The sequence below is a fragment of the Contarinia nasturtii genome, unplaced genomic scaffold, assembly GCF_009176525.2.
Source record: "Contarinia nasturtii isolate CC-2019 unplaced genomic scaffold, AAFC_CNas_1.1 Cnas_scaffold_187, whole genome shotgun sequence".
In the NCBI taxonomy this organism is placed as follows: Eukaryota; Metazoa; Arthropoda; class Insecta; order Diptera; family Cecidomyiidae; genus Contarinia; species Contarinia nasturtii.
Genome location: NW_022197544.1, coordinates 5,861,193 through 5,884,925, shown reverse-complemented (window position 1 = coordinate 5,884,925; position 23,733 = coordinate 5,861,193). Strand labels below are relative to the sequence as shown.

At 32.8% G+C, this 23,733-nt stretch overlaps 3 protein-coding genes across 4 annotated transcripts; 1 reads left to right on the top strand and 2 right to left on the bottom strand.

Annotated features, from left to right (window-relative positions):
• Nucleotides 1-95: 95 nt before the first annotated feature.
• On the bottom strand, nt 96-21,777 carry LOC116352580 (protein patched). The gene is made up of 7 exons (XM_031785289.1): nt 20,850-21,777; nt 5,344-5,536; nt 4,915-5,272; nt 4,316-4,796; nt 2,855-4,213; nt 2,301-2,780; nt 96-2,194 (listed from the first exon to the last, which is right to left on the bottom strand). The coding sequence occupies exons 1-7, from the start codon at nt 20,982-20,984 to the stop codon at nt 1,502-1,504; spliced, it is 3,699 nt and encodes a 1,232-aa protein (XP_031641149.1). The 5' UTR covers nt 20,985-21,777; the 3' UTR covers nt 96-1,501.
• On the top strand, nt 6,964-13,331 carry LOC116352579 (voltage-dependent calcium channel subunit alpha-2/delta-3-like). 2 transcript variants are annotated; one of them, XM_031785287.1, is made up of 18 exons: nt 6,964-7,101; nt 7,798-8,105; nt 8,182-8,263; nt 8,330-8,434; nt 8,521-8,839; nt 8,906-9,780; nt 9,849-10,046; nt 10,149-10,223; nt 10,304-10,504; nt 10,581-10,852; nt 10,936-11,090; nt 11,164-11,404; nt 11,485-11,755; nt 11,845-12,093; nt 12,167-12,260; nt 12,335-12,467; nt 12,555-12,765; nt 12,877-13,331. In XM_031785287.1, exons 2-18 carry the CDS (start codon nt 7,945-7,947, stop codon nt 13,000-13,002), a joined length of 3,768 nt encoding a protein of 1,255 aa, XP_031641147.1. In that variant the 5' UTR covers nt 6,964-7,101; nt 7,798-7,944; the 3' UTR covers nt 13,003-13,331. The 2 variants fall into 2 exon arrangements, with proteins under 2 accessions (XP_031641147.1, XP_031641148.1); XM_031785288.1 differs by lacking the exon at nt 6,964-7,101 and adding an exon at nt 7,212-7,352.
• LOC116352582 (sorbitol dehydrogenase) lies at nt 13,314-14,776 on the bottom strand. The gene is made up of 2 exons (XM_031785290.1): nt 14,612-14,776; nt 13,314-14,533 (listed from the first exon to the last, which is right to left on the bottom strand). Exons 1-2 carry the CDS (start codon nt 14,663-14,665, stop codon nt 13,505-13,507), a joined length of 1,083 nt encoding a protein of 360 aa, XP_031641150.1. The 5' UTR covers nt 14,666-14,776; the 3' UTR covers nt 13,314-13,504.
• Nucleotides 21,778-23,733: the final 1,956 nt, after the last annotated feature.

Here is a 23,733-nt window from a genome sequence, read left to right as displayed (position 1 = left end):
CCATTGACTTTGCTCGTTTTCACAAATTTCGTCTCTCAATAATTATCAATCAAAAGAGAAAAAAACAAAATTAAAATCTGACTGTGATTCATTAATTCATTTTGTAAATAAATCTATTTATTCTAATCGGTTTCAATGCTATACGAATAGACAGATCTCAAATTGGATATATGTGTTTTGTTTCTCTTATTTCCTAAGTTTGTTAAGTTTCCAACGCAAATTTATCACTTTCTCTATTTTCAATTGAAGTATACTAAAGCTCCATATTGTTTGTTTATTTTATCAATTTTTGTTTACCTATAGCCCAAATAAAGTGACAAATCCTAGGCTACAGCACATATTTAATATTTTATTCGATTTTTTTTAACAATTATTATTTTCAACATTATTCATGTAATTGAGGTAGAAAAAAGTGTTAATTCACCTTTGCTTATTGTTATATTATGCAAAAAGAAAAAGTGTTGCTGATTTCAATTTGCCATAAATCTAATTTCAGTAGTTTATCTTTGATCGTTTGATAAACACGGTTTATCAAAACGATTGGATTTGTAAACATTAAAAGCATTCATAGGTAAAATTTGAATAAATTATTAATTAAATAATAATAGGTAATAATAGTAAATAATTTACTTGTCATGTGGCAATTTTTCATTTTTTAGTTTGTTGTGTACAAAATAAACATTTTAACTGATTTAAGTGATTTATGAGTGTGTTCCAGATATACTTATGTCGCGTTGGTAACCTGAATAATTTATAAAGTTACCCCAAACAATAACGTTTAAGATATTGACGACATGTGTAATAAATAAGAATCTGTCTTTGGAGCTATAAAGAAAATACATAATGGATTATTCAGACAGAAAAAAAAATATATATATGATACATTTAGCAATTATTATTTTTGTAATTAACTATATAGTGGCAATTTAAATATAAATCAAACGTAATCATAGTAATTTCACCATTCTATTTACAGACTGGGACAGCATCTGTATGCTAAAATGCAAGCTAAGAAGAGTATCCACTTAATTTTTAAATCACAATACCTAATAACCTAATTCAATTTGTTGTTTTATTGGGAAAAATATATATATATATATATTGGTAGTTTGCGTTGAAATCAGGAGCAAAGTGTTAAAGGCTTCTATGTTTGTTTGTTTTTTCCTCAATCTACTTATCTATTTTAAATTACACTTTCAAAAAATTAGCTTAAATCGAAACAAAAAATCTCATTAAAAATTAACAAGACCTCAACATGCATTCGTCTATTAGTCTTTTGGTAGTCGACTTTTTTTTAGTTTTGGGGGCGGCGGCAATACTTTGATTGGTATATATGGTTCCGAAAATTGCTCAAATAAGAAGTGGCTATTAGTCACAATGGATATGTAATTTTGGTTTGTGGATCCAAAATGTTTGGTTGCTGAGTATCTCATTTGAACCAGTCTCAAATCGTTTTAATTTTATTTAAAAAATAAAAAAATTCATTTTCGTTTCGTTCTATTTAGCATTGGCTAAACGTTCTTGTTATTCGGCCGGGGGCTACGAGTTCGACTTTGATGTTTGCAGTTGCTTTTACTTTCATCGTGTTTGAGTCTCCGCCATTTTGTGAAGTTTCAACAATGAACTCTGGTTGCACAACAATACTCTGTAATTCGGACATATTGTTTGTGTTGTTCGGGTGTGTTTGTGCATTTGTATTGTGCTGATACTCCGGATGGTATCCATTTATTGACATTGATGAAGATGAACTCTTCCAAGAATGTGGTTCTTCGGTTATTGTCGTTAGACTTGGCTCTTGGTCTTTGTGTTGTTTGTGATGTGACTTTTGGTATGATCGTGACGATGTCGAATTTGTTGAATGTCGATTGTTATTGTATGATTTTGTACGCTTTTGTCGATATGTTGGCGGTGATGGTGTTGATATTCGATCGGGATGACCAAGCGGTATTAGTTCCGGCGCTGGACCAATTAGAGTCAATAAGATTGGATAGAAGAATAAACCGTTCACAATGCCAATTATCATAACAGCTAGGAGGAGCCAAAAAAATTGACGAACGATAAAATCGAATTGTGATGTCGACAACATTAGCACAGCTAACAATGATGTAAGCGTTGCATGCACAACCGGTGCAAAGGATGATTGCAAAGCAAGTCGTATGCGACGATCATGTTTTCCAACGGATGTTATGAAACCCTGTTTTAAAAAATTAAAATTGAAACAAAAATTTGATTATATAATTTAAATAATATTTATTTCATCGATTTTGACTTTTGTTTTAAATACATGATAAAATGCTTACCAGTGAAACGTGAACGGTGAAACTAACAGACAATCCAACACTGAGAACCATTATAACGGCTGGTATCGCCGATAGTTTCATGTCAATTAAGTTCATGATGCCAACCAATTGAATGAGCGTAAAAACAGCGTTGAACACAATTAAAACAGCTGCCCAAACGGATAGCATCAAGATGCCAACACAGATAAATGTTGCACATAATACACACAGTATAATCAACGATAAGTAAATTCTTAAATCCATGTATTGTTCCCAAAAAATGAATGGAATTCCAGATGGATAATTTGGTAGGCCACGGCTTTCAAATCGTTTACATAAAACTCTGATTGTACTGATGAGTGTTCGAATCTCTGGTGTATCACTTAATCCATGTAAATAAAATGGTAATTGTGTGTATGTGAGTGCCGAACTTTTGGGAATTTTCAGTTCATAATCGGCTGGTGAATGAATCCATTCTCGAGGCTCTGGCCGAAGTTTACCCTATAAATTTCAATTGAATTTATATTTAAATTAGTTTCCATTGAATTTTATTCGATTTTAAATTATTATTTTACCTGTGAAGCACTGTAGGAGAAAACATCATTCCATGCCCATGCCGATAAATAATTATAAAATGCTTTTGGATTAATGATGCCCTCACTGTCAACCAAACGATTTGATGGCACCAATGATTTATCAATTGGATTGTCCACATATCCAGTTTGAACGAGAAGTTTATATGCCAAAATCGCATCGGCGCTTGCATTTTTAAACCATCTCTCTTGCGTTATTTTTCCCTCTTTGTAATCACGATCGAATGCATTTTGTAAATTTAACAGCCAATCTCGAAACATGCTCAACCAAAAGTCTGGCAATCCACCATTATCATTCTTTATAACTTGTGGCACACGAACGAATGCTTCGTGATAATCGTAGAGCAAACGTTGATTGGTTGGATATTCAAAGTCACCCTGAGTTACAGCAAACATATTATAAAAGCTGAACATTTTACTTTGTACATTCAAAAATTGATGTTCATTTGTATTCTTCGGCACAAGATCAAATAAATCGAGTCCATCTTCAACTTTCATCGCATTAAAAAGACTGTAACCCATAACACCGGCCAAAATGAGCATTCCAAAAAATTTAATTGAACCCTGCGTTATAAATGTTGCATAATATTTGTATGCAAATTGTGATAACGAGAAATACGATATGCTTTTATCGTTGTATCTGGCAATGAGACCTTGATCGGCGCCATTCATTCGACCATTTCCGTTGCCGGGTTGATTTTGTGTTTGTTTCATTGGTGGTAAGCAGCAGCATAAGAAATCCTTTCGACCCGATTGTCGACGACGAAGATCGAGCGATATCATAGCCGGAAATACTAATAGCGATGCAGCCAAATTAAAGCACATTACGATGGCCGATTGGATACAGAATATTTTTAAAGCTGGCACTGGTATTAAGGCAGCAGCAAAAAATGATATGATTGCCGTGCTAGCGCTTAATAAAATTGTGGGTCCTGCTTTCTTTAAAATATCTTTCGTTTGGTCGTTTGCATTGCTTTCGGCATATGCATGGGTCAATGTAAATATATGACTTACACCCAATCCAACGGCCAAAAATGGAATGACCTGAGTGGTTGCCGCATTAAAAGCTCGTCCAAGCATTGCACAAAGACCCAAACCAGCCGCCGTCGACATCGCAATCAGTAAAACTCCAGCAATAACAACAGCACCCTGTCCACGAATTGGATCTTTGTATCTTATCGACGCAAAAACTGCGTACACAATGGTGACACCAACAAAAATACACAAGCTCAACGTATCTGGATTGGAATATTTACTAAGTATGTCATCCAACGTGGATGATGAAAAGGCGAGAATATCATGTGATCGCGATAGGTTTCCGTTTTTCATAATTTTCGAAACCTATATTATATTAATGGGGAAGAAAAAGAACGTGTCACTTCGATTGCAAATATTTTTGTTGTTGTTGGATTGTTAAAGATTGTTAAATTTATTGTAAATTACCTCATTCGAAAATTTACGCTGCCATGCATTTAAAACAGCAGCCGCTTTTTCTTGTGTCCATCCAATATGATGTACATCCCAATGTCCCTTGAAACTTTCAAACATTTCACGTTCAGTCATCAATTGAATAACGGTTTGAAATGCCTTTGCTCGTTTCAAATGACGTGTACGATTCCGTTCGGCACCGCCAACGATTAATTCTTCCGGCCAATGCATATACTTTGCCGCATAGCTATAGCAACCACCCGTCAATTCGGCGCCAACGTCAACCGGATATTTACTCTTTTTATTTGGTGCCGTATCGGGGCAAAGAGTATCGTTTGGATTAAGGCATGGTTTCTCTGTGTATCCAGTTGTGATACCAGCACGTTTTAAATATTGATCAACTATATCGAATGGAAAATCCTGATGTGATTTCTTTAATGTTGACAACATTTTCTGTGGATTCAATGATGTCCAATATATTGTATCGTTCCAGCCACTGTATAATCAAACATATCAGTCGAAGAGAAATAGTTTTTTTAAAAAAATTAATACAACTATAAATCAATAAATAATTTACTTTCAAACTGTCAATGATAATATCGAAATTTACGTACGGAACTTTTGGTGAATGTTTTGGTCCAAGCAATTTGCTACCTTCCCAAAAACAATCAAGCGGCGTGATTATTGAGCATGGTATCAATTTTTCAAAGATTTGATCAATATAATCATATTCGACTTCGGGAACCGTTGGCGCAATACACATGTCACGAAGGCTCCATGGTTTGTCGAACATTTCAATTTCAATGGACATTGCCTGTTTTAAAACTTCTAAATGGGTTAATAAAGCCTGCGGATGCAGAACCGATGCGTTTGGATCTTTAGGAGTTTGTATAAGTAATTGATGCGTTGATGTTTCAATTTCACCTAAACTTTTTTGCGTATATGCCAGCTCTTGTTCTAAGCGTCCACCTTCTGTAAATTTTACATCCGAATATGAGCTATATTTGCTTAAACAAAATATGAAATGTTTGTAAATATCTTACCTTGTATCCACAACTGTTGTACTTTTGAATGTATTGTTGCACTTTTCAAGCCCACACAAAATGCACTTAGCACTATGATCGCAACAAATAAAATTTTGCCCGCATTCTTCTGTATATAAACGCCAAGAGTTTGAAGTTGAGACTGGAATAGTGATCGAATATAAAGTGCTGAACGTCGACCACGTGCTTTACCCTATAAAAGAAGGAGAAAGAGAGAGGTAAGTTTCACCGTTTCATATAAAATATGAGCATTGCTTAAACAAAAATATTCCACCAAAATAATTGTACTCCAAGAAATCTATATTTAATGACTCAATTCATAACAACTAGCAGCGATTGTTCAATTTACTTTGAAATCGTTTTTGTTTCTCCGAAATGCTCCTTTTTCTTGCTACAAAAATTGCCAGGTGTTTTGTGCGGTTTTGTGGAAGGAAAAAAAATGTTGGTAAAATTCGTTGAATTTTACCCACATACATTTGGAATGAAAATGAGGCACCAATTATTTTTATTTCCCTTTTTTTATATATATTTCGACGTCAAAATGGAACTATTCTTTGGAAATAAATGCAAGATACGAAAAAATGTACCCAGATGCGAAACAACCTGTTTGAAATGTTTTACTTGACTTAATTAAATAAATTGTATAACAACAAATCAAACACAATTAAAAAAAAAAATCGAATCTATGTGGTCTTATGAAATTGAAGTTGCTTTTTTTCACTTTGCGCTCAAAAAAGAACATACACTGTAAGTTTATACTTGATTAAATTTTAGTATATTGCTTAATTCGATGTAAAATTTCAGATTAACTGGTTAATAAATGGAAATGTATAAATGTATGGCCACTGTGCTATATTTCAGGTATCGATGGTGGTATGAAAGAAAGAACAAAAGAAAAAGGGCAGCCGCATCGGCACACTATTATTTACTTCTTTGTTGTAGAAAGCAGGCAAATAACTTCATTTTTTTTTTTCGTTGATTGCTTCCCGCCGCTCTTAACATTCAATCGTATTTGTATTCCTTCTCTCATCTTTTGCTCTTTTTTTAAGTTTATTTTAACCTGTGTTCGTTCCTCCTTCTGTCGAAGGAATACAACGCTTTTTTTCGCTGTCTGTTTTCATTTTGTATCGATGTTTTGTTTATATTCCAACCAGTTCAAAAACGTGGATTGGAGCATATATTTTTATAGTATATTTGCACGTATCTTTGATTTTTTTTTGGGCGAAAACTAATATTAAAATTCCAGTAGCGGTTTCTGTGTTCATATTTGTAAATATTACGTCGAAATGTTATGTTATGTTAAAAATTAAGTTTTTTTCACAATGGACTTTATACAGCATGCACAATCAAATGATTTTATTGATTTTTTCTAAAGATATATGCATATTTTATACAAAAAGATTTCTTTTAACCACAATACCAATGCTTTCAGTTAAACTTTTGTATAGTATCAACGGTTTTTGGTGCATGAATCTTTTGAATTCTTGACTTTTCAACACATCGAATATGCACGCATGCGTCCGCATTTGACAGAAAGTTATCACTCCAGGATATAGAGATTCCATTCATTTTCACTATCATTTCTCAATACTCATAGCAAACCAAAAAAATTTCAGAACAGATTTCGTTTCTATTTATAGAAACATATATTAAATTTGTGAATTTTATAGAATTTAATATTTGTTGATTGAATTTGTTATAAACAAAAATAATTTGTGCAAAAACTGTATAATTTTGAAGGTGTCGACACACAATTCGGTAAAACAACATTTCTTTTCGAAACCATTGATTTTAAAAGGATAAGTGTTATAACACTCAATGCAAATGTTCACATAATTTATTGAAATTTTTTGATTTGTTACTTCAAATTCTGAACAGCATACACGTATATTTCGAGCGATTGAGATTCTCTTTCTGTGCATCACAGTGAAAAATCGATAGATCTTAGAAATATATCTAGTGCAGTATTTGTAGCGGCTTTTTTTGCAGTTCTAATGATAAAAATAGCAGTAAATACGTTCGAAATAATTAAAATAAACAATTTTAATATGTTCATTGGGACGAGATTTGAAAAATGTTCTCTTTGAATCGTTGAATGATCCGTTTGCGTTTGAATGTATTTGAATCATTTGTAAATATTGATTCAAAGGTATACAAATACATTTGAGTCTGGATTGTTTTTGGTACGAGAAGAAATAAGTAATGTTATTATGCACGGCATAGCACAATTACGAAGTTTTCGTGTTTAAAATTGAGCACACATTGTCGTTGTCGACGGTCTACGCTCTAAAGATAGATCTCAAAACGCACTAAAGTCAATACACTCAAAAAGTGTTCAGCAATTTGGCTAAAATCTCATATTAACTGGGTTTAAACTCAGTTTTATTTTTGCTGTTCCCCGTCGAACATGTTGTTTAATTTCAATTTCAATTTTTATTCTTGTTTTGTTTCTAGTTTGAGTGAAGCATAACATAAGCGCATGCAATTTTGGAAAATCATAATATAAAAAGCGCCACATTGAAGCATTACAAAATGAAAACAATGAGTTAAGAAGGAAAAATTCACAATTTACATGAGGAAATCGATCTCCAAAACAATAATATGGATTTAAAGAAGTACAACACGATGAAAATTCAGAATAAAAAGGCTTTCAAACCATTTCCAATTTACTTTCTTCCTTCGATACTTACTGCCATATTTCTATGTCACTTATGTTTAGTTCCTGTTTATGCAGATGCAAAACATCCATCACCACAAGCAATGTAAATACATTTGATAAACGAAACACAAAACATCAGATAATTTCAATGATTTTTTTAAATTAAATTTTGTTTTTAGTGTTGATACATGGGCCTCACAATTCGGCGATGAATTGAATTGGTTGGCGAAAAATATGACGAAAGCTGATGAAATTAAAAATGTAAGCGTTTTTTCTTTTGGTTCCCATACGGAATTCGATTATTTAATGAACATAATTTAATTTCAGCAATATAAAGAAAATAATGCAAAAGTAAAAGAAAAAGGTGAATTGATTCAAGATGCCGTGGAGAATGTGGGAAGAATGTTTCGAAGAAAAACAGTAGCGGTTCGGGTAAGATGTGATGTTTTTTATTTTTTAAAGAAATATGAAAATCATGTGATCAATTTTATTTTTCGTCGAAATCCACGCTCAACTAGTGTATAGCAAACAAAGCGGAAGAGTTGGCCGAAGAGTATTTTCGAAATTATACAATGAATGAGACTGGTATTGCGGATACTGAACTTCAAAGTATGCGTAATAATTACAAATATTATTCGAGCAAATATTCCGTGATAAACGGTGTTTCTTGTGCCAATCGATCGGAAACCAAATATCAGTGTTTAAATTTTAAAGTGTTAATAAATGCAACCGCATCATATTTGGACATGGAGCTTTCTCCCGACAAACATTTTTACCATATAAATGTCAACACAACATACGCTTCAGTGCACGTACCAACAAACGTTTTCGATGGCAGTGAGTGCTTAATAAATGTGTGCTTAAATGAATAATGTCATTGATGAAATGATCTTTTATTTGTAGGCAATGAGACGAAGGATGTGTTAATTTGGTCGGAGCGGCTAGACTCGGTGTTTGTAAAAAATTATAAAAAAGATCCGGCTTTATCATGGCAGTATTTCGGTTCAGAGACTGGTGTTCTTCGACATTTTCCGGCAAAATCATGGGAAGACCGTGACACATCCTCATCGGTGGATGTGTATGATTGTCGAAAACGTTCATGGTATATTGAAACGGCCACTTGTTCCAAGGATATTGTAATTCTTCTCGATCGTACCGGTTCAATGACTGGATACTTGGGCTTTTTGGCAAAATTAACCATAAAAAGTTTGTTAGATACATTTTCAAACAATGACTTTTTCAATATTTACACGTTTTCAAAGAACGTTACACCATTGGTTGAATGCTTCAGTGGTGAATTGGTTCAAGCGACACCCGAAAATATTAAAGTATTTAATGAAAAAATGTCGGATTTTAAACATTTAATCGACGCATATGCCAATGAAACAAGCATTAAAAATGCAACCGAAATTGCATTCGATTTACTAAAAAAATATCGAATCGAACGAAAATGCGATGAAAATCCATGCAATCAAGCAATTATGTTGATCACCGATAATATTCAAGGAAATTTCACTGAAACATTTGAAAAATACAATCGAATCAATGGCACCAGAGTACCGGTACGAATATTCACCTATTTACTTGGAAAAGATCAAAGCAATGTGGCCGAAATGAAAAGCATAGCATGTTCGAATCGTGGAGGATTTTCACATATTCAAACTTTAGACGAGGTTCAAGAAAAAGTTTTCGATTATGTGGGATACATTGCACGACCGCTTGTATTGCAAGGAATTAAACATCCACCGACATGGACGCATGCATTCAAAGATGTGACGGTATGCCATTCGACATTCAATTAAATTAAACGATGAATATGACAGACATTTATATGATTTATGTTTAGTATCGTGATGAAGAGAACTACGAACCAGAAAATGGGAAAAAAATTGAAAATCTACCGCCACGTTTAATGATTGCGGTCGGTGTACCGGCTTATAAAATCGATTCTTCAAATGACACTCGCAAGTACGTTGGATTATTAGGAGTTGCATCAACGGATGTACCAGTCGATGATATTGACAAACTAACACTTCCATACAAGGTGCTTACTTCGATTTCTTTTTCCTTTCTTTTTTTTTAAATTTTGTGTTGATGCAAGTGATATTCCGTTAATTTTGTTATTGCATCAATTCTTTACTTTTAGTTGGGTGTGAACGCATATCCTTTCATTGTTAGCAACAACGGTTATGTACTATTACATCCGGATCTTCGTCCAATGGTAAATAAAAATATGAATGTCAACAGAAAAATGAAAAAAAATTTGGATGTCAACAATACGATAAATCATCACTATTTCAGGAAACATTTAAATTGAAAGAAACTGAAGAAATTGACGATCCACAATGTCCGAAGGATACAAATAAAACTGAATGTGTCTACCTCAAAAATAATTATAACAGCATTGATTTTACGGAAGTTGAACAAATCGATGAAATTGTCGAAGAATTCAATGGAACTGAAACCGAATTTCGACCACCCATTGGCGATATTTTAAAAAGGGTATTATTTTTTGTGTACTTTTTTTGTGTTTGTACATATGTAATATTAAACAGATGTAAAAAAAACCCAATTGTAGCTACGTCAACTTTCATTAAGCCATAAGCTGGAGAAGATGTTGAATGTGTCAGTGCGTTTTCATTACGATAAATTGCGACGAGTGTCTGAAGAAAAATACGATTATTATTTTGCGCCATTGGAATCAACACCATTTACTCTTGGATTAGCAATTCCGAGCGATTATGGCCAAACATTGATAACCGTTGGCGCTGAAATTCAAAATAGACTACACAGAAACGAGAATTTGTCAGACCTTTTCGTTGGACAAAATTGGAAAGTTCATCCCGATTGGTAAGCATTATAGCATCGCGTCACAATGATCAATACATATAATGTCCATATAAATTGTTCTTATTTTTTTTGTGAATTGAAAGGGTCTATTGTAAATTTCATTACATGGAACATAAATCGTTTGAGAATTCTGAAGAAGAGCTGTTGCATTTTGTGAAATTATTTCAAAGTTCGTCGATGAAATGGTCAGAACAATACGGGCCCGATACATCAAATAGCGACGAAGATGAAGAGCATCGTTAGTTGAAAATGTTAAACTCGGTACATAATAATTCATTAATGGGTTTATGTGATTTTTTTATCTTCTTTAGCAAATTGTGAAGCAGAGGCAACCGATAAAGATGCTGATTATTATTGTAACAAAGAATTGGTCGAGCTACTTGTATTTGATGCCAGAGTTACGAAAGAGAGTTATGGAACATGGAAATTTGAAAGTAAAGAAGCCGAAGATTTGATCAATGCGTATAACGCTACACTGCGTTTTGTGGCTACAATGAGCGGTTTGACACGCTGGCAATTTATCTTTGGCGAAACTGAAGTTGAAGGCGACAAGTAAAAATTTATATATTTCGAGATGAATTTTGAGACAGATAACAATTTAATCTGCATCTTTAATTTGTGTGTTATTGCAGAGAGTTTGGCGATTATTATACAAAAGCAATTGATGAAACATGGTATAAGCAAGCGGTATTACAGCATAAAAGTGATAACGAAAGTTTTGTGTATGCTGTACCGCACGATGACAAAGACGAGGTGAAAGAAGAGGGCGATATTAAAGTGTTGGCATCACATGCCATTTTTCGAATGGATGCTGGAAAGGAGGCACCTGGATGCGTTGTTGGTTTTCAATTTACTCAACAATCAATGTACAAACGATTTAAGGAAATAACATCACAACCAATGGTATGCAAACCATTTTATTGGACATTCTATTTCTTCCAACTGCTAATGTACATTTATTTTGTTTTTTTTTTTTTTTTTTTTTTTTGCAGTGTGAAAATTGTTTACAGTGCGATAATGAAATCTATGATTGTTATGTAATTGATAACAATGGATATATAATTTTGTCAAATAACTCAGATGATACCGGAAGATTTTTTGGCGAAGTTCAGGGAAAAGCAATGAAAACTTTGGTTGATTTACAGATTTTCAAAGCCATCACGGTATATGACTTCCAAGCGGTTTGCAAAATAAAAGTGGAGGAAAATCCAGCTGGATCTTTTGCCAACATAGTTTCTACGGTAATTATTCGTCATTATTATTTTTTTTACTAAAATACCAATTAATACCGGATTTTCTTGTGTGATTGGATAGCCTTTACAACTACTAAAAACATACATTCAATGGATTTTAACGGAAACAATTTTATCGCTGGCGAAATTTAATTTATGGGCTTGGGCTGAACCGCGTAAGAAATCCTAAGAAACGGATTGAACTTTCTGGTTGGAATCGTTTCAATGCAATCAATATTTTATCTTACAGACGATACAGAAGAACCGGAAGCATCCAATAAGACAACTAAAAAAACACAGTTTATACTAGAACCTTGTGATAAAACGGCCACACTTTATGTGATGCAACAAAAATTTGATACACAAAATTTTGATACTACAGAGTATGTACTATTTGTACTCTTCATACTACCGTTGTTAATTTTAAATGAATAATTTTTTATTGTTTTTTCTTCTTATTTTGTTTGTAGTTGGCTATATTTCAGCCGCATCAAACTATCGAATTTACTTTTGGTTGCTGTACAACACGAAATCCACACATTGAAAACACCATCAATGGGTGCTGAAGCAAAGAAAATAAACTACACATTTTCGGACAATCATACGTTCCCATGCCACAAAAAGAATTTAAATAAATTGGAAAGAAGGCGCTTAGACGATTGTTTCACCGAAGATGAACGCGTAAGTAATTCTATTCAATGTATATATGTACTGCTACTGTATACTGTACAATCGTTGCCCTCAACATATAAATATCGCAAATAAATCCAAATAAGACCATATTTATTTCAGGAATATGAATTGACAGATTGCTCTAGAAGTGATACGCTTCATAAAATAAACAACATTTCATTTGTGATTGTGTGGTTGTCTGTGTTACCGATAGCCAAATTTCTTATGTCCATACAATGTTTGTAAATGTTACACACACACGTACACACAGCACAAGGCAATTTTGATTTTGCCCCAATTATACATATTTAGATTAATTTTTTTATGCCCGTTTTCTATTTAAAGACAAACAAAAAAAAAATGAAATGAAATGATTTTATTTATCAATGTACACATTATAAGGCGACGAATTACGTTGGACGCCGAATGGAAGAGAATTCATGTTCATGTACTCTATTTTTAGTGTTTATAGTATTCAAGAAAATATCACTTATGTAAAACTGTGAAGATCATGTGCCGTAATATAATCAGGAAAGATGAAGAAAAAAAAGTTATAATAAAAATTCAAACAAACATCTCACTGACCTTAAACTTTGATTATTGTTATCGTTCACAGAGATTTATTGACCAATTTAATAACAATTCGAATGACGTAAATGTACAGATGCGATAAAATTAATTTTTTTTTTATTTCTTAACAAATATGTGTGGTAATTTTTTTCTCAGATTTTTCTTTTTTTTTTTTCATTTAAAATGGTGTCGGATTATTTTCATTACGAGGTGTGCAATGAATCATAACTTTAATGGCACCATCGCGATTATATCTGGCGGTGTCGAAAGCCTCTTTGGTTTCTGTTATATCGAAATGATGTGTTACCAATTTTTTAACATTGAATCGGCCGCTTGCAACCAATGCCAATGCCGATGAATAGTCATTACAGTATCGAAAAACGCCGCGAATATCAATTTCTCGTGTAAGTCCCATTACCAATGGCACTTTAACCTCTGACGGTCCACAACCGACAATAACAACACATCCACCCGATTTTGTACCAAGTATAGCCAAACGATTTGTTGTTTCTAAACCGCTGCAATCAATCGAAACATCAGGTGCACATCCAAGTGTTTCATGTACTTTTTTAACCATATCCGATTCGCTTGCATCTTTTGGAACAACAAGTGTGAATGTAGCGCCCAATTCTTTGGCCACATCTAAGCGATCCTGTACAATGTCAGTGATAATGATATTTCCAGCGCCCATTGATCTTGCAGCAATCAATGCGGATAAACCGATTGGTCCAGCGCCCAGAATTAAAATTCTTGTGCCAAGACCAACGTATGCACGACGACATGCATGAATGCCAACGGCAAGTGGTTCCAATAAAGAACCCTCTTCCATGCTCACATGATCCGGTAATTTAAAGCAAAAATCAGCTGCATGCGCATAGTATCGTGTAAGATTTCCATCCACTGGTGGTGTTGCACAGAAAACCATATCAGGGCATAAATTGTATTTTCCCGCTTTACAATTTTCACAGTAACGACAAGGAACACCCGGTTCAATTGCAACACGATCACCAACTTTTAAATGTTTCACTGATTTACCAACTTTATGGACAATTCCAGATGATTCATGGCCAATAACCATGGGTTTTTTTAAAATAAAATCACCAATACGTCCATGAACAAGATAATGCACATCGGAACCACAAATGCCCACCGAATCCATTCTCAATAATACTTGGTCATCACGAATCGTTGGAATTGGTTGTTGTTCCTGTCATTCAAAATCATCGTCAATATATTTTTGCCATAGATTTCATGTTCTTCTTTTTGAGAAAAGAAAAATGCTTACCAAGCGAATATCTTCTACTCCATATAGAATGGCTGTTAAATTATCAGTCGACATTTTCAATTCAATGGGAATTTCCAAAAAAAAAAAAAAAAAACAAACTAAATTCAATGCTGTTTTTAGCTGCAAAAGTTTTGATTGATCGTTGACAGAAGAGCACCCTTACTGTCGCAACTGTGAAACGTTTAATGTTTCCGTGTGGTGTTGCAGCTCATTTATATATGCTAGATTAGAGTCAGAAACGAAAACGTAATTTAACTGTGTAAAAAACACAGATTAAGAAAATGTTGCGATAAGCAGACACCAAAAAATAGCAAAAAAATCTATATAAATGATAGGTACAGCTTTCGGTAGTATACTACATCATTGAGTAAATATGATATGAGTTTAGTTTTATTGTTAAATTAAAAAGCAAATAAACACTTTTATGGACGTACGAGAGCGCAAACAGATAACCCCAATTGGTTTAAGCGGGTATCAGTAGCGGCAAATGACATAACGTCAAAAACCAAACAAGTATACACGCACGCACGTAGGCGCATTTCTAAACTCGGCATCATTTTCATAAAGTATCGTTAGTGAGACGTTTGATTAAAAATGAATTTGAGATATCAATGTGATTTACATGCCAACGGTTTTGTTTTTCATTTGCATACTTTTAATGGTTGATTGAAGTGTACTATTTTAGCCATACCATCGATAATGGTCGTATTATCATTTTGTAATCACGTAATCAATCACATTGCAAATGTCAGCAAACTATAAACAAACAAAGATGATTGAGATAACCGCATACAAGCTATTTGACAACTTAATCATAGATTACATTGAATGTGGAATATTTTGCATGTGGTCTTGTTCCATTGATAATATCTTTTAACTCATTTTGAGTGTTTACAATTCAAAAATATGAGTATACTACATAATAATCTATAAACATTTAGGTAGTTACTAATTTTCAGCGATAAAGTTAATACGTATTGAAACAAACAAAAAATGATTTTGATTGAAATAAGCAATGTTGCTTTTTATCATCAATCAGTCTGAACATTCCGTGCTGAAGGATGCATATTTTAGTTTCTATTGTTACAAATTGCTTATGAAACGTTTATCGAGCACCTTTTTCTAAAGCATAATTGTGTAATTTATAATTTAGCAATATCAGCAAAAAAAACTAAGAGTTTCCTTAATGAATTTAAAAATATAATCTATATCCTCTATACAGGGGATTATGCACCAATGATAAAATCAAGTAAGTAATATTATCGATAAAGAATTAAAACAAAAAATAATCATCCAAATCTCGTTTAAACAGAAGAAAAATGTACTCATTATACTGTTAAAAACGTTGTTCAGTTTAATATGCTTTTATCTTGTGATACGCAAACAGCATCAAAAATAATTAAGAACATTGGCAAATTTACAATAATTATGCTTTATGTAAAATCATTTAAATTTAAAAAAAGAACATCTCAATAAAATTTCCGATTTCCAATGTGTTTAATGCGTGAGATAAGTATGTCTCTGAGAATATATTCGTACAATGAATCGAACTTAGAATGAAGTAAAAAAAAGAGCCGAAGAACACCAACCTAGTACAAAAAAGGCGGCAGAAGAAGAAGAAGAAAAGTCATTTCCAAGATGAAAAACGAAAAGTCAGTGTACCGAACTACAATAACAAGAACTAAAAGAACTCCTATTCGTAAGAAATAGGTGTGTGTAGTTTTGTGGACTCAATGAAGAAAATGAGTATGCTATATTTTATGTTACTATTCGATCAAAATTACTTTTTACCTTTCGCTTTTCGTTCGCGTTGATTTTTTTTTCCATTCTAGGAGGTACCCAATGCGAGACAAAAACTAGAACTTTTTTTTTAATTTGTCGGTGTTTTTACCATAGACCGAAAAAAAATCTCTCGATAAATCCGTAGGTATTAAAATTTTGAGTATCGTTCGAATATTTATTGAGTTGATTGAAGAGAAATTGAATTAAAAAAAAATACCGTGGATGTTATTGAGACATTTTTCAGAGATTATGCAGATAAACTAAAAATGTTTATTTCAAACATAAGTCGCATTCAAATTTTTCAACATTGGCCACAATTAATTTTATTTTCTAGACTTTTTTTTCTGTCTAGGCCTAGTGACATACGATCTTGGTGCTATTTGTAATTTGAAGATTAAGAGGCAGCCATATCAAAATTCGCTCTCTGAATAATTATATACATAAAGAAATGATTGGAACGGCTTAGAAAATACATTACTGTATAACTCGAATCTGTAATCGATAAATCGCATCAGCACCAAACTATTTGGAATTTTGATCAAGCACTTGATTCAATGTGGTAGGTATGCTCTGATTGAAAATTTACTGAGTCTACGATTTAAAGTAAAGAAAAAATGCGAATAGCATTGAGACGTGTATTGTATTCTTCCAATACCAAAAAAATGCCCATTTTATATACAATTTACACGATTCATTAGTACTAAACGCCAAATTTTACACATCACATCGTGTGAAAAGAAAAAAAAAATCACATGCTTTTTATTATTACCATTCGGAAGTCTTAGACCAAATACATACTTCACGCTTTCTTCCATGTTTTTTTTTATCTTGAAACCAATTTAATATTAGTTATCATATTTAGTATCCATTGCGGAAAAAAAACGAAAGAAAAAACATTTCAATAGAATGTAGTACGTTTGGTATGTTAAGAGAGTCATATGCAGCATTCTATTAATGGTTCCATTATTGTTTAACCGAAAAAAGAAGAAAGAAACGAAATAATAGTAAAAGGTCTTCGTCTAAAATTAAGATGTTTCAGTTCATTTTCTTTACAGCTCGAATTGTGATTATATTGTTGGAATTGATATGTCAATTATAAAGAGAAACCCGAAATATAAATCATTTGGGCATTAACGAAAGCCACGATGAAGAAATAATCTGATATATGCTTTGATCTGTGATTTGCGCCAACGACCGATGTATCTTCTATTTCGTTTTGTGCCGTATACCCATATTTGGATGGTCACACATGTAGACCATTCATCCACGCTGTGCGAGAGATACTTTGTGTTTCCTTTTATTTCAAAAGCATCAATACGTCGAGTCGGCTCTTTTTATTTGTATGGTTCCTGATATACCCAGTATTGAAATCATAAAAACCAAATTGAAGAGGCAGGCAGACAACTAAAAGAAGCAAAAAAAAAAAACAGAAACGTAGCGAACGAGAAGAGAGAAGAATATTCAAGACAGAGATGTTAGCTGGCAACATCGTTTTTAATGTCTTTATTAATGACTCGATATATTGGAATGCATTTCTGAGCCGACCTATGAATGTCTTTTGATTGCGCATTTCATTATTTCAGCTCTCTTTCTCTCCCTAACACGCACACACACATTGTCTTCTCTATATCTCTCTCTTCTCCGCTCGCACACGAAAACTAAGGTGGCAAACCTTTGACATTTGCATTGCAAGCACATCGAGACAAGTATTTTTCAATTTCACTGATTTATGTGTAAAAAAAAGTTTATTTTAATCATCTATTATTGTCACACACATAGACATAACCCATACATCCATTAAATTGTATGGAGGAAACAATTCATACACCGATTTGGGCCTACACGAAAATACATAAATCTGACGAAGGTGAAAAACGAATCACCGAAAGAATTTGAAGAAAATAAACAAAAGAATGATGGAAAAAGACAATAAAAAAAAGAATGGACGATGTCATCAGAACACACAAAGTCATGTATGAACAGTGTCAGCTATAGAATATGTTGACGTTTGGTCTATTAGAAAACTTAGAAAATATACCTCTAAGCATTGCAGCAGACGAAACGAATTTCAACTGCTATGGTCGTTTAACTTGCAGCAGAAACAAAAAAAAGACGACTTAAAATAATATAGAGAAGAAAAAAAGAAGAACGAACACACATTTGGAACATCTTTGAATTGTGTCGACTAACATCAAATTTTCAGCATTTGAGAATTTTCGAAAAAAAAAAAACTGTGGAAAAAAAATATGGAATTGCACAGGACTTAATGTATGAACCTGAAATAGTTTGCGTCGGTGCAATTGGTATTACATTTGCTTGGTTCGGCACACATTTTTTTATGCTTGATCATTGCTTTGTCGACTTCTATTCTTTTCATTCTTCTTCTTCTTCTTCTCTTTTTATCTAACAGTGATCATTCCGAAAATTGTGCATCATACTTTGATAATCATCATTTTCAAGAGACAAATTGTACATCAAATATTATTGTTGATGAAAATTTAGAAGATGAAAAAAAAATACTACTGCTCAATCGGATAAGATCCGCGTGTGTAACATGGCTCTGAAAATTGTAAAGCATACATGTGTATACGTATAAATATAAATGTAAAGAAACTGTTAAAGTTGCATTCGAAATGCATTTCATTCGACCTCTTACTTGTGCACACATTCAAATACTCTCATACTCACTCACACACACAAACATACACTCAAATGCTTCTACAAAATAGTTGTTACATTCAATCCAATCTCTGTGTGTTTTTTTTTTTTGCTTTTTTCTTTATATCTTAACTTTGTTTGTCGGTGGCATCGGGGATTGCGTTGTCTTCTTTCTCCATTATATCTGATGTAGTTGTTTTTACTTTTTTTTTCTCTCTTCATGCTTTATGTATTTCTGAATTGATTTTGTTCGTTTGTTTGCGATCTACACCATACTTCGGTATCCAATTCACGTATTTCTCGAAATGTTGGTGGGAACGTGATCATTTTTCATGCCTTGTGCGTCATCTTGATGGTGTTAGTGTGTGGTATGTCTCGTTTGAATGTTGTTGTTGTTGTTGTCGTCGTCGTCGTAGTAATGTTTCTTAAAAATTAAGTTGTTTTCGATTCGATATGTTATACAGAAACCAGGGCTTGTTTAAATACATTGTATTAGTACCAATTTATGATACCTTTAAAATATACAAATATATCCCTTACCACTGACAGTTTTCTATTTTCTTTCATTTCTTTTTTTTATTTTGATAAAAAAAATCTTTCTTGAGATTACTTCATTACTTTTCCGGAACATGCCCTGACATTGAATGAAATATAAATATATATATATATATATTATACGGTTCCAATGAACGTATATGTAAAATGCATGCGTGTTACTGACGGGTAATCTTTACGTTGAAGTGAAGGACGGACGGACTCAAATAGATGAAGTTTACATCGTAATATTTAAAAATTGTAGCATATTAAATCGTTCAGTTTTTTTTTTTTTTATTTGTCTCCTTCTTTTTACAATCGACATGTAAATTTGATGATGCTAAACATTCACGGACAATTAATAATGGTTCTTAGTTAGAACAAAGATGTAATAGTTGATTTTATAGCAAAAAAAAGAAGACAAGAAAAACAAATCAATTATGAACAGTTTGAAAACTTCACACAGCATTCTTTTTCCCAAAATAAAAAAAACTATGTATTTAGGTGAACATTCAATATGTTGTGGTTTAAATGTAAACCAAATTGTACATATGTATCGTTTCAAGATAATCGGATGTGTGAGGTCTCTATCTCGAAACAAAAGAATAGAAATATAATAAATGGATGGAAAGAAAAGCTTGTATACTCAATGGTGACTTTTTCACGTACTGCTCTTTTTTTTTCTCTCTATAACGTTCATTGTTCGTATTCAATGAAGAATATATGTGTGCATTTTTATTTGGGCTTTCAAATTATTTACCCAATTTTACGAAAACAACCAATGTTCAACAAAACTAATGGAATAAATAAATAGATGTTGTGACAATATGTTGAGCCGATGAATGATTTAATTAATTTATACAGAGTATCGGCGAATTAACGCAATGATTTCGTTTGAACAGTATATTTGGGAAATTCTCTTAAACATTAAATATACAAATAGAAACACACAATTTCTAAACACATTATGGAATATATGGGAGTAGATCGAAAAATCTCCGATTTCGATATAAACATAAAACGGCGATAGTGAAACTTTAAACTGTTTCCATTAAAAGAAGAAATGTTAAGATTGGAATTCTAAGCCGACGGTTTTGCTATAGAAACGGCCATCAATGTTTATTTTATTCCAATGTATCATAATTTTTCATGCACAAGAAATTTAACCGGTAGCATGAGATCGAAAGGGAGACGTCATTCAAAAATGTGTGGTAGATTTTGGTGGAAAATTCTTAAGGATAAAAATATACATGATAAAACTCACCTTTTCGATTTGATCAAGTGCAACATTGGCGTCTACCCAACTCGTTCGTATATATAAATCGGAAAAAATCTTCTCGTCGACAACATCTCCATGTGCATCTGGCACTCGAGGCAATTTATCCATTTTTGGCATCATTTCGAATAGAAGAATTTTTCACTTTCTATCATTGAAAACACAACAGAAACGATTTCTTTTTTCTTTTTTTTTTTGGTGAAACTCTTCTCTAGTTTTTCGGGAGTTCAATACTCAAAAGCGTATAGTGCCGATTTTTCATTTAGAAGTCAATTTTGCTACACATAAGAATTTTGCTAACGCATATTAGTTTTTCCGAAAGCACTGAACACACTTTTTTTCAGTCCATCTGTAGACGTGTTCATTACGGTGTTGTTTTTTTTAGATATTCACACACATTTTTCGATCTTGTATATATTTTATTTTTTTAAAACAAAAAAAAATAACTTCACTTTAAAACACAGTACGTCGACATTGATGTCTTATTTTAATAATTTACCATCACGTAAACATGTTATGATGAATGAAATCAGTCGTAATCCAAATGAAACTATGATCATTTTTTTATGTGATTTAATTAAAACATTGATCGTGCGTTTTATTGAATGTACTAAAAAAAATGGCTAGATATGAAATATTTCGTAAAAAAAAGTTTGTATGTTTCGATTAAGTCGTTAAAATTACGAGTAAATATGATATTTGGATAATGCAAAGTTAAGAATACACTACACGCGTATCATTGTTGCTTATTCATCGAGTTCCAATGACATTCTGATCTGTGCTTGGTGTTGCGTCCAGAAAACTTCAATACAATTTTACCGATTCCTTTTGATCGTACAGCCACACAATGTTTATCAACGTTAGTATTATGTTGTTCATTTCTTCTTTCAGATTTTCGCTGCTTCGAAATGTGTACACACATAAGTGAACAGTATGAACACTGCACACACCATTAAGAGAGGAAACACCATGTACATATGTGAACGAATAAACGGTTATGCGCACTTATACACGCATACGACGACGAACAAAAAAAAAAACATGAGCGCACATACATGCACACACGCATACTCACACACATATGCTTCGTCGATATTGAAGTGGCATAGGCTGCTCGCTAGTGCGCTGGAGTTTACAACTTCATGATCATGACGACGACTGGCATGCAATACAAAAGATCGAAATGAAATAGTGTTTGTCGAAAACACACAACGCAAACACATGTAAAGTTTTTCAAATTGTTTCTTGTATCCCCGAAATGAGCATCAATTCACTCACTGGTGATGTTGTTTTTGCTATTGCTGTTAGCATTAGTTTGTGATTTTTGTTTTTGTTCTATTTTACTGAAAAAAAAAAAAAAATGAGAGAAGAAGTAAAACGCAGAGGAAGTGAGTGAAGCATAACAAAGAGACTATGAATAATGCAGAGAGAGAGAAAAAAAACATTTGTAAGAAAACATTGTATACTATATTTTCTATGTTCCATAAAATCACATCAGGAGAACAAATATATTGAACAGCACACCGTGCGCACCCACACTAATACAACATAGAGACTGTCTTTATTAACAACAGCCCGCATTTTATAATCAAGTCATTTCTAAAATAGCACGTTTCAAAACAACAATTTCACTATATTTTTCACATGTCTTCAGGAATAGAGCACACCGAATTAAACATGTATATATATATATATATCTATAAGAATATAAATTCTTTTTTCTCTCGGTCCGATTCAAACCAGCATCAATTTTGTTGGTGGTTTCATGTTTAATTTTAATATTTTGTTTTGAAAATTACATCAGCAATGCAAAACTCGATGGGATAAAATCGCTTCGAATACTGCGTGAGTGTATGTAGGGGTCGACATGATCGTCGTCATACATACAAAGAACTACAAAAATCACTCTCTCATATGTGTATGGCATATACATCGATTCGGATCTGCTCTGATACAACAACACACAGTTTTATTGAAACATCTTAATTTTCTACGCTGAGTTTTCTTTGTCGCCGGGAATACGAACGTAAAGTGAAAAGAGAACAACAAAAATACACACACTTCACGATGGTCGTCGCAATAACAACAGTTCCGATTTAGGTCTTTATTTCACAGTATGTATTTTGTAAAATGTTTCGGCTTTTGATGGGTATTCGTTCGTGAATGAATAAGTGAAAGATAGTAATTTTGTTTTGAGTCTTCTCCGCCTTATTGCTTTCGTTTTTTCCTTCTTTCATATTCGAAAGAGATAAAAAAAAACTTAACTTTAAAACTTTTTTTTAGTCTGCGCTTGATTTTGGTGTTTCAAAATGATTTTTAAAAAAAAATTATGTTGTTTTGTTATGTGCTCACACTTACTATTCCCCCTTTAGAAACATGGGTACTTCTTAACACAAATATAATCTTTCTTCTCATTTGATCTCTTCATTTGAGAAAATAATTTTCCGTGAAGATTTAGATTTTATTGTATTGGCTATTGTAGTTGTACTTTACAAAAATTTCAATCCTTAAAACACACATGAAACAGAACATTCAATTCAAATGTCGAAGTCAAGTCGAAAAATAAAAGAATACATTGTTGCGATTTGTTGTTAAAGCTACCATTAACATTAACATTAACTTTTCGTAATGGTATTTTGTATGTCAATTTTGAGCGCCGAAAAGTAAGTCATCATCATTCGTAAATTTGCATGCGTTCAATTAAAAGTAAACAGCGCAATGTGAATGAAAGACTTGTGAGAGTTTTTTTTTTTGTTCATAGAGCATTGGGTACGATGATGCAACTGGAATGATGGAAACGACACAATAAATGTAACATACAAGACGTTTATGGAGAACAATCAAAATTTTTCAGAATCATTTAAATATCAGT